The sequence below is a fragment of the Nannobrachium achirus genome (assembly GCF_963921795.1).
Source record: "Nannobrachium achirus genome assembly, chromosome: 16".
NCBI lineage: Eukaryota > Metazoa > Chordata > Actinopteri > Myctophiformes > Myctophidae > Nannobrachium > Nannobrachium achirus.
Window position 1 is genome coordinate 36,079,908 of NC_137823.1, and position 12,500 is coordinate 36,092,407.

A 12,500-nucleotide genomic window follows, 5' to 3' on the forward strand; every position below is an offset into this window, starting at 1 on the left:
CACACGCACGTGCACACGGCCACACGCACACGCGCACGTCACACGGCCATACGCACGCGTGCACACACACACACACACACACACACACACACACACATACACACAATAAGAGGATTCTGAAGGGCAAATAACAGCCCAGTAATAGAGTGTTGGTGCCGATGCGGACAGGCATAGGCCTGAGGTGTCTCAAGGCTTAAGACTCAAGACGTTTTATTTTTCCCTTTTCTTTCCCTGAGGCTGTCAGAGCCCTGAGCAAGGACAAAACACACCAAAACAAAACAAAGCAAAACCAAACCGCAGTCAACAGTTCAATGTGTTATTCTTTGATTGATTCGTTGAATAATTTGTTAACATGCTTATTAACTGTACTGGCAGTAACAGTCAAAAGTTATCCTTTTCCTTTCCTCCTTCCTTTTTATTAGTTTAAAAATGTTTTAAAATTGTGAAAATAGCCAATCTACAAGCTCACAACGTGTAGTGATGTAACACTATTTTCACAACTTTTGTGCGACACTATATGATGGAGTAGGGCATAAATTTACACATTAAAAACAAACAATTTTTTTAAATAATGAAGGTACAAGGTTCTATGAGGTTGCTAAATCCCCTTCATATTCTCTACACTCCTCATTGCTGATAAAAGGCTTCAACCTTAGTCTCTTTTCTTAAATCGGTACTTTTTCTTTTTCTCTTCTTATATCCAGTAGTATTATCTTGCTGTTGCATATTGTTATCGTTAGCAGTCTACGGCAGCAAGTTACACCAACATTTCACTTTTTAAATGAGTGATAAATAAATCCTCTTTGAAACTTGAATCACACGCACGCACGTGCGCGCACACACACATTTTCAAGACACACTACACAGCTCTGTGTACTTTCTTTATCAGACATTTTTCAGGCTGAGAGCTCTCTTAATAAAATTGTATTTCACTACTTTTGTTTCGTGTGCACATTGTTTACCGTTTTGATTGTGTGTCTCTGTGTGTGCGTGTGTATGTGCAGAATGACTCAATCCCTCAGGAAGACTTCACGCCAGAGGTGTACAACCAGTTCCTCAGTAACATCTGTCCAAGGCCTGAACTGGACCACATCTTCTCTGAAGTGTAAGTTATGCACCATCTCTCACAAAGCTCTCTTGTTCTCTGAACTTGTGTCAAAAAAAAAAAAAAAAAAAAAAAAAAACGTTTTCAAAGTGGCATCACAAACCGTTAAAGTTATTGACAGCACCAGTGGCACTTTTCAAAATTATAACTAGGAATAATTACTGCCATTTTGTTAGTGATTACAAGATGGCTTTGTGAGCTTAAGTCTGCCACCATTGTGTGACATGAATAGCAGATCTACAAGCTCACAACACATCAAATCGAGACACATTGTGAGCTATGGAAAGAGAGATTGTGTGTGTGTGTGTGTGTGTGTGTGTGTGTGTGTGTGTGTGTGTGTGTGTGTGTGTGTGTGTGTGTGTGTGTGTGTGTGTGTGTGTGTGTGTGTGTGCGTGCGTGCGTGCGTGCGTGCGTGCGTGCGTGCGTGCGTGCGTGCGTGCGAATGCACCACATGAACGCATCAATGCTGCCAAAACATTTTCCGATGGGGGTCTGCAGCCAAATACTGTACATATGATTTTGGGTGCCCTTGACACAAAAAAGTTTGAGAAATACTCAGGGGCGCTGGAAGTGGGGTGCTGAGGGAGCTGCAGCTCCCCTGGTGGTGGGGAGGAATTTCTTTTTTCAACTTTTTTTTTAAATAAGCCTATATATACACACACACAGAGCTATATTAAAACAATAATGTATTTGACTTTGGGGAATAAAATATGTTGAAAAAAGGTATTTGATTATCACATGACCTAATCACATGGTCACCTTGCCACTTCCGGTCAGAAGGGAAGTCAAATTTAAATCCCGCTTTGATGGCACACCAAAGTCTATTTATTTGAGAACTAGAAACTGTCTATAGGCTCATTGTTGCAAACTTGTATGTATATGGGGAATAAAAAACAGTAGAAAACTGTTACAAAAATAATACCCGATTTTGTAGTGTGTGCGTGAGTGACTGTGTGTGTGCATGCGTGCTGTGTGTTGCACTGTGTGCTAAAATAACTAGTAGCTCCTTGTTACACCGTTGTGCGGGGAATAAGCACCCGAAACCGTAATAAAAATAACCCAAAACCGGATAGAAAACGTGAATTTTTCGATGAACTCCTCCAGGCTCAGCTCCCCTTGGGATTTGGGAGTTCCAGCGCCCCTGGAAATACTGAACTACTATAGATTAAAAGCAATCGTTCCTGTGACAACCACACATTATTACTGCTATGTATGGAACTATACAAAAAGTTAAGAATTATCTTTTCATTTACTATATCAGTAATTTGTGCGCACTCATTTCCCAATAGAGAGGTGAATTCTTTACCCTAAAACAAGGGTTACCACTTCCAAGACTTTTCAGTGCCCCCAAAATAATCCTATCTGAACTGGGGACCCTCCTATGCATTACATTTAGTCCGACTAAAAGCTCACAAACAGTGCTTTTCAAAGTTGCCCAAAGGCACAGTGGGCACAAAACTTTTGAAAACCACTGTTTGCTCAGACATAGTGCACAAGTCATACTGTAAATTCAGATTTTAATCGCAGTAAAGTGAGACCACATGCGATCCAGGAGGATCTTGGGTGATGATAATTCAGCAGAATGGCCGTGGATATGAAAAAGCGTTTTAATCGAATCTCATCATTCTGACAGGCGCACACTCCGCACAGCATTAAATCCCTGCTCACCAGCTTGAATTACTGTCTTCTCCTTTCGATCCACTCTTGTCTCACTTTTGAATTACGTTTCCCTGCAATGATCTTGGACGTTTCTCTTCCTCCTCGTGGGTTTCATTGCTTTCTCTCCTTGGACTCACAATTCACCCTGGACTTATTTTTACTTTGCCTTTATCTCCTTTGCTTCTCTCATTACTTGCGCCAGCAGAGCGCGCAAGTACTGCGTTCAGCTGCATATGAACTGTAGGTAGGTAGTTAGGTAGGTAGGTAGGTGTGTGTTTAAGCCCGTAGCCCAATCAGGGACCAGCATTTCTGGCAACGTCATCATTAGCAGCCAATGAGGGACCAGAATTCCTGGTGATGCCAGTGGTGATGTCACTGCCAGTGGTGATGCCAGTCGTGAGCGCACCTCATGGCACGCTCTGCTAGCGCATAGAAACCGTCATTAGAAAACGGAGGGTTCCCGAAGTAACTCCCGACAGTAACTCTGGCTCCCCCAGAGTTACTGTCAAAGAGCCCTTGAGCAATTAAGACTCTGAACCTCTAGTTGCTCCCGCATGGTTTCCTCCGCCATCATCGGTGTATGCAGGGGTGTGTGAATGGGTGAATGTAATGCACAATCTCTGTAAAGCGCCTTGGATAAAGGCGCTTTATAAAAGCACCATTTCCCATTTCCCATTTTTACCACAAGTAGGCCATACATGGCCTACTTGTGCACAATGGCCTACTTGTGCACAATGGCCTACTTGTGCACAAGACGCAAGTTGGCACCTCGACAGAGCGCAGTTCTAGTTTCCTCTGTATTCACCTCTCCTCTCCTCTCCTCTCCTCTCCTCTCCTCTCCTCTCCTCTCCTCTCCTCTCCTCTCCTCTCCTCTCCTCAGGGGGGCTAAGAGTCGTCCGTACCTGACTCTGGAGCAGATGACAGAGTTTATCAACACTAAGCAGCGAGACCCTCGTCTGAACGAGATCCTGTACCCTCCCCTCAAACCAGAGCAGGTCCAGACCCTGTTGGACAAATATGAACCCAATGCCTCGCTGGCACAGAGAGGTCAGTGACTCACTCTCTGTCTCTCTCTTTGTCTCTGTCTCTGTCTCTGTTCACACACACACACACACACACACACACACACACACACACACACACACACACACACACACACACACACACATGCATTGCTCACGTACACACTGAACAGTAGCACTTCATTAAGTTGTGTGGTTAAGGCACTAAACAAAGTTGTAGTCATGATTAGACATGTTTATACTCCACATTTGAACTCTGAGAGTGAAAGTGTGTACTGTACTGTAATGTTGTTGACCGCAGCAGTGGAGCCAACTCACAGGTGCAGTTTGAAGTTGATTTTGGAGTGAAAAGCTATTTGTGAAACACTCTCAACTCACACACACACACACACACACAAACATACACTAACCAGCATGCACGCGTGTGCGCGCACACACACACACACACACACACACAGACACACACACGTGCACAGAGTAATTTGGCTGGGGTGTTCCCTAGCAACAGCCCTGGTACTTGGCTTCCAGACACTGAGAAAGTGAGGGGACTCATAACGTGCCAGGGTACGGAATACACACTCTCTCACTTTCAATGAAATCCCAAATCCATCTGAAATAAAATATACGTCTGTGAGCGAACTACAGTTTGTCTTGTCCATCGGCCCACTTTCATTTCCCCGCGTGGTGAGATTGAACCATCCCCAAGTGGGTTCATATGGGCTTGATGGCTCGCAGAGCGGTGCCATGTATCACTGCAGCAGGTAAACAGAGCTGGACGCGCTTCATCCTGACAGGAAGCTCTCTGTTAGCATGAACGCCACACAAATCACAGTGTATGGGGGTCGTAGTCTTTGGCCTAAAGCTGTCTTAATCCATCTCACTGCACATGTAAACCATCCCTCCACACTTTCCTGTGAAAGGCTTAACGGTCTCACCTTATACAGTCAATAGTTGTCATTGCCTGAAGGTGATGTCATCAAGCCATTGATTGATGATTCAGCCATTGATTGATGGATGGATGGATGGAGGGATGGATGGAGGTATTTATGGATTAAGGGATTGATGGATTGATTTTGAAAATGTGTGCAAATATATAAATTGAGAATCACTGGTGTATGAAAGTTAATTCCTGGGTTGTAGTGCTGTAATACTGTGTTCTTCAGGGGTCTTCATCAGGGGGTCCAGGACCCCTGGGGGGTCCTCCAAATCTTTGTGTGATAGAAACTTTTCTCTCTCCTTTTTTATATTAACCACTTGAACTCTAGTGTCCATATTCTGAGAACTTTAGCCAAAAATAGCAGATCTACAAGCTCAGATTGTAGAGAGATTGTAAGAGTGTAGATCGGCTATTTTCGGCAAACAGGTTTGGTGTAGAGGGGGTAAAAAAACACACTAAGTACAGAGTGAAAGGTCAAGTTTATTAGGCCTATTGACGGTTCAAGTGGTTAAATATCTGAAAACACAAATTGACATGATTCCAAAATACACTGACGATTGGGTTGTCAAACAATGAAACTATATGGAATCTATGAACAGGTTGGGGGGTCCCTGCTCCATCTCTCTCAACTAAGGGGTCCTTGGCCTGGAGACATTGAAGACCCCTGGTGCACTGCCAGTAGCTGGGGTGTGGCCTGACCACTGTCTGCCATGCTCTCAGGAAGCGTGTCCTTCTTTGGTTCCAGTGACAGATTTACCCATCATATCAAGCATGTTTTTACCCGGAGGAAATGCTGCCATCTGCTCCGTAAAGACTTCCAGAGTTCCACACTCCATGTTCATACACACACACACACACACACACACACGCGCGCACGCACACACACGCAAGGACACTCATGCATGCACGCAAGGACACAGACACGCAATGTCACACAGACATGTGCGCTAGGAAACTTGCATATCATCTCTGTTCGGGTGGAAACCTCATATTTCCCAAACTGTTACTTTTTGGGATTCAAATTAAAAAGTATTAAAAGTAGCAGATTGAGCTTGCAGAGCTGCTACTTTTCATGCTTTTGTGTGACGCTGTAGTATGATCATTCATTCACAAAAATGACAATATGGAGACAGCAATGATATGCAAGTATATTGCCTAAGCATAGACACATACATTCAAAAGACACATACTGAGGAAAATTACCCACATACGGTATGTTCATGCATATACTGTAATAAGTAAATGTGAACATTGGGTAATACATTTAAGGATGGATGCATTCATGTTGAGCATATGCATTCACGTTAGCATCACTAAGCAGCACACTGATATGTATGAATGCATGCACCCACGTGCACGCACACACACGAGCGCGCACACACACACACACACACACACACACACACACACACACACACACACACACACACACACACACACACACACACACACACACACACACACGGGCACACACACACACACACACAATGCCTCAGGTCTGCCCTGACACAGTATCGTACATCCAACTCCCTAGAACACACAGAAGAATGAAACTGGGTCTCCATTACAACCACACACACATACACACACACACACACACACACACACACACACACACACACACACACACACACACACACACACACACACACACACTGTACAACACACGCACACACACGCCCACACGCCCACACACACACACACACACACACACACACACACACACACACATACACACACACACACACACACACACACACACACACACACACACACACACACACAAACTAGGGGTGTCAAACTAGGGACTGAGCAATGCCTGGGGTCTGCCCTGACAGATTGTTATTATTTAGGACGAGGAGGAGTGGAAAAGTGTCTTCTCCTCCAGTTCTGTCCCCACGCTCTCTCTCTCTCTCTCTCTCTCTCTCTCTCTCTCTCTCTCTCCTCTCTCTCTCTCTCTCTTCTCTCTCTCTCTTCTTTCCATCCTTTCTCTAGGATAACAAGAAGAGCAATTCTTTCCATTCTTCTTCCTACAACAGACGTGCTCCATCATTGCATCCGAGTCCTTGACTGGGCTTTTATCAAACACTCCGACATCGTGTGAAGGCAGATGGATAAATTACTTTTTAAAAAGCCAGGCTCTCAAGGAGAGATGCCGGTGGCATTTCAAGCCATTTTCCTCTCCAAGTTATCATAGACAGACAGGCAACCTATTCTGATGATTACATCCACCTTGACGCCTCATCGGAATCACATTTCTTTGAAGGTGAATAGGGCTGCAACTATCTTTCTTTTTTTTATTTTGCTTTTTTACTTTATCTCAATTTAGTTGTTCCTCCCACCCACACACATTTCGGTGTTGTCACTTCCAGTGGTGTCTCACCAAATTCTGGGCCCTGGGTACAAGGGTTCACTGCGGGGCCCCCATGACTGTTCTTCATAGGGGGAGGGGGTTTAACCCATTTTGACTGGGTGGGAACGCATTATTACGCATTATTTTGTGCTTTAACTATTGAAAGATCGATGTTTCTATGTCAGTGGTGCTCAAACCTTTTCATGTGAAGGACCCCCAAAATGATATGTATTTGGCCACAGACCCCCATCTCAAAATATGTAGTTCCAGGGACCACCTCGGAAGCAAAATTTGAGTTACAAATGTCAGCTTAAATGTCCACATATATTCAAAGACTTGTATATCTGCTATTTTGCAATAGCTAAAGTATAAAATAATTAAGGCTCCTCCACCCTGGGCCCTGTAACTCAGTCCCACCTTTCTCCCCCTTGTGACACTGAGGGGAGACAATAAAAGAGGCTAGCAGCAGGAGCAGCCCGGGTCGCAACAGCTGTGCTTGCGCCACCGGATGGTCGGAGTTAGTGGTCGGAGTTTACGTGCAGTGACAATTATCACCCTCCCCGCCCCGGCTTCCCAACCCCTAACACGGGCCAAATGTGTTCGTGTAGAGAAGACACTCGACAAAGCCGGATGCACCACGGTGGATTCGAACACACAACCTCCGTGGTGGTGGGCAGGGACTTTAGCACTGCACGGCTGCAACGTTTCCATTATTTTCACAGCGATTGTTCAATCGATTACCTTTTCCATTAATCGAATAATCAAAAAGCTGCTGTCTTATTCTTTTCTTTTAATCCATTTTATATATCAACACATATTGGGAATAATATTTTAATGAACTGAATATATTTGTCTGATTTGGCTTAACTTTGCAGCCTTCACAGTCCATTTATGCTACTGTATTTAAAGACATACAAACAACATTGAATGTATTTCATGTATGTGTATATTCAACTGAACATTATCTGTAGATATTAAAATGGATTTAATAAAAACATTTAAAAGTAAATCATTAATTCGACTTGTTCTATGAACTGTTTCAGCCCTAAAGCTGAACATCCTCCCAGTAAAATTCCTATTAAACTTTCTTCTCAGCAGAATGTAATATTACCAAGCGCTGGCAAAAGGCAGAGAGCTTTTAATTAAACTGGTTTTGATTTGTACAGCGATGTTCTTCCTCTAAGCTCCGGCTGCTGGCTGAGTGCCACGCACACACATTAAGAAACATCCTCAGATTGTTGGAAAACCGGGTCAGGCTTTATCTGGAAATGAAAATGCTTGTGGAGTGAGTATTATTATTAATATTAATGTTTTTGTTTTACTTGGATGATGCCACCCGGGAGTCGCTGATAACATTTTTGGAACGGGCATTCATCTGCTGACTTTATTGTTGGATTACGCAGGCGCAGGCGCAGGCGCATGCACACGCACACGCACACACACACACACACACACGTGTGCACACGCGCACACATGCGTGCACATACACACACACACACACACACACCAAAAAAGTGTAGAGAAAGTGTTGAAACTATGTTTTTCACCCACCTGCTTATTACTGTAAGTATGTCTTTTTTCAGGTGGGTGGTGACCCAACTGAAGTTAGCCACACCCACAGTGTTGGGTGTAGGCTAAAAGGGGAGGGGCTTTCAGCTTTCAGGAAGTAACCAAAAATACACAGGGAAGACCATAGACACATACAAAACAGAAAAAGTACAAAACTATGGCACCACCTCTTTAAGAAATTGCAAAAGTAGCTGATCTACAAGCTTGCGGATCTCCTAATTTTTATGCTTTTGTGTGACGCTGTAGTATGATCAAAATTGAATAGGCTTTCAATTTACCAGTAAGACTCCCTAAATCGGGACTAAACTTTAGAAGGCAACTTTAGAAGGCATGTTGATGACTTGACTTTAGAGATACTGTGTACCGCTTTTTGTGATTTTAGGGCAAAATCTGTTGGAGCAGTGTCCAAAATAAATACAGGTCCATTGCCGTAGCTGAGTAGGTGGAGATGCCGCCTGGGACACGGGGGGGGGGGGGGGGGGGGGGGGGGGTCAGCAGGGACTACTGATCTGGGCGCAGATGTCACAGAGGTAGTGTTAATTAGTCCTGCTACTCTGCAGAGGCCATGCCGCATTAATTAGCATAAACTGACCTGGGGGGCCTGCTGAGACTGGCAAGCTAGCATCACTTAGCATATTTAGCATACCGATGAGAGAGAGAGAGAGAGAGAGAGAGAAGGGGGGGGAGAAGGAGGAGTAGGAGTGAGGGGAGTGAAACTGTTTGAGTGAGTGAGTGTATATAAATATGAGAGATAAGCCCCTTTTCCACTGACATGGCCCAACACCACACCACACCAAATCGCCCACTTGTGCCATGCAGGTTTTCCTCTACAAGGACCTGGGTAGAATTGTGTGAAAGTGGTACTAAACGTGGTACTAAAAAGTATCCACTCCAGAGTAGGTCTGAGCTAGGCCAAACACTTCATAATGACTGACCACTCACTGACTTTTCATTTAGACCACAAGGATATAGTTGTAATATATGATAATAGATTCTATTGTGTTATAATCACTGTTATAATCTATTATAGTGTATTATAATTATCATAGTAATACATTATAATAACGTATAGTGTATCATAATCACAGTTATAATCCATTATAGTGTATTATAATAAGGATAGTTGTAATACAAATTTATATTGTATTATAATCAGTTAAAAGGGTCAATTTGTTTCTTACCGATAGGGGTACTTTTGTGTAATGGAAAATGTAGATATTTTTTTGTGGTGTGTTGTGGTGCGGTGTAGTGTTGTGCAGTGTGGTGCTAAAGCTGCAGTCGAAAAGGGGCTATAGAGGATCTGTATGTGTCTCTCCATGTCTCCTTGGGAAGTCTCTCTCTCATGCACACACACACACACACACACACACACACACACACACACACACATGTGTGTGCGTGCATATAAGCACACGCATGCTCACATCTTATTGGAGTCCATAAATTTGCTGTATTGGCAATAACAGGAGACACGAGATGGGAGCACTGTGAAAAAAGATGGAGAAGTAGCTTTAGGTGCACACGCACACACACAGACACTCACACGCACACATAGACACACACACGCACAAACGCACGCACGCACGCACGCACACACACGCACGCACGCACGCACGCACACACACACACACACACACACACACACACATATTTTTTATTAAATAAATTGGTTTTGGAGCAGTGAGAGCAGAGAGCATGGCTTATTGAATATTCTTGCCCGCCTGTCTCTTTGACTGACAGATGTATTGATCACCGAGATAGCAGTGAATTGGAATGAAGTTGCTTCAATATAAAAATAAAAACATACTGTAGCTTTGATGTGGTAAAGTAACAGTAGTGGCGTTTCCATAAAGCCACTTAATGTGCATTAACGGCTTATTCGCAAAATCTTTTTATGGAAACACTTCAAAATGCGAATAAACTTTCATTATCCGCAAAAAAAATTATCCGCTTGGAGGAGGTGGATTTTGAGGCTTTATCGAATAAACTAAATGCGCATTTGTTTTTTTGTTTTTTTTAAATGTTTTTTATCCCACGATTTTTGCAACCCATTTTTTCTCACCCGGTGACTACCTAACCTGTAGTCCTGGTTTCCACTCTCCCCCTGCCGCGCCAGGGGACATGGGGAGCACCCGGCTGGCTAGGGGTAGTATAGAAACCAGGACTACTGCATGTTTTTGTGTGAGGGCCTATGCCCAAGGAGACATGGGGAGAACATGCAAACTCACCACAGAGAGGCCCCATCGCCAACCCCACCTATAGTGGGTGCTGATGACGCGGGTGGAGGAACACGCCCCCAGCGCCCACAGCTTCCCCCGGTGTAAATGCGCATTCGTGATTGGAAACGGGTCAGACAATAAATGCAAATAGATTATGACGTTCTGGGTCCATATCGTCCTTCAACTTAACACTTTCCCCTGCCGCTTAACGTCCATTGTATAGCGTTTATAGCCCACAAAACAAACCGGTTGTTTGTTACACAAACAAACAAATTCCTCCCGTTTTCACCTCCCGGAGTCAAGCCATCCGTGGCTAACCCTTCCTCATTACACGCCAAAAGTGGCCGATCTACAAGTTCACAGCAGCTCGCATCCGTGTCTCCGCGCCGCGTTGTGAGCTTGCAGATCGGCCACCTTCCAGAGGACGCTGAAACTTGCAGGATTAGCACTGTGCAGCGACGCAACCGCGGTTTTTCCGGTGAACCTGAGCGCAACGGTGGGGGTGCGGGAGTGTGGGGAACACACACCACTGACTATTGACGATGATGGAGAGGTTATATAGCTTTATGTATTGAGAGGAACTCTTGCCAATTTCGTAAGAGACTCGTCGCCAATTGTAAGATATTTAAAAGTTATTTGGGGCCATGATGATTGATAACCCCTTCTTCCCACTACTAGACAGCGACCGAGTCACAGCAGTCAGACGTGCAGTGCTCAGGTTACCTCGGTCTGAAAAAATCAGCCCGATCAACTCATGCGACGTCGCTAATTCGAATGACACCCGCAAATGGAAACGTGCTAAATTCGTTTTGTCTTAATGCTTATTTCTGATAATTCGCTTCCCTAATTCGAATACGTTTATGGAAACATGGCTACTGTCATTTGGAAACTAAAAGACATGTACCTTAGTGAACTGGTAAGCATAATGGTGCCCAAAACTCTTTTATCACATGATTTTGTAACCCATTTTTCACCCAGTGCCAATTGCCTAAGCTGTAATCCTGGGCTCTGCTCTCCCTTTGCCAACCTGGGGAAAGCCCCGATCTGAGCTCATGCTTCCTTCAGTGCATGAGGAGTGAGCAGGAAGCTTCTTATCACCTGACAGGGGGTTGCAAAACATGATGATCAGGAGGAAGATCTTTTAAAAAAAAGTGTACATAAAGTGTTAATATTAGGTTTTTATGTGGCCACACCCACCAGTTCATTAAATATGCCTGGTTTTCAGGTGGGTGGTTACCCTGCTGAAGTTAGCCACACCCACAGTGTTGGGTGTATGATAAAAGGGGAGGGGATGATTATATGATGTCATTAACTCATTTTTCAGTTGGGCCTTTTGACTCAGAGGCTTTCAGGAAGTAACCAAAAATACACAGGGAAGGCATATGTGCACATTATAACCCCACCGGGTGGTCTATTAGATTAATGTTAACTCCATAGACACATACAAAACAGAAAAAGTACAAAACTATGGCACCACCTCTTTAACTCATCTACTGCTAGAGAGATTTTAACTCATTGTCCGCCAACTTTGTTTTTATGTCATTCCCTGCCACGCTTTCAGAGATTTTCACTAACCTTTGAAAAATCATAGAATATTCAGTGTCACTCCAATTCGCTGGCGGGAACCCTCAATAGA

The 12,500-nt window shown here is 44.1% G+C and overlaps 1 protein-coding gene across 1 annotated transcript in view; it reads left to right on the forward strand.

Moving 5' to 3' along the window:
- Positions 1 to 12,500, forward strand: part of plcb1l (phospholipase C beta 1-like) — a gene marked incomplete at both ends in the record, with an annotated part of 254,020 nt that overhangs the window by 159,273 nt on the left and 82,247 nt on the right. Inside the window, 2 exons of the mRNA XM_080744659.1 lie at positions 1,005 to 1,105; positions 3,645 to 3,811. Coding sequence (XP_080600785.1) covers positions 1,005 to 1,105; positions 3,645 to 3,811 — 268 coding nt within the window. The remainder of the gene's footprint in view (positions 1 to 1,004; positions 1,106 to 3,644; positions 3,812 to 12,500) is intronic.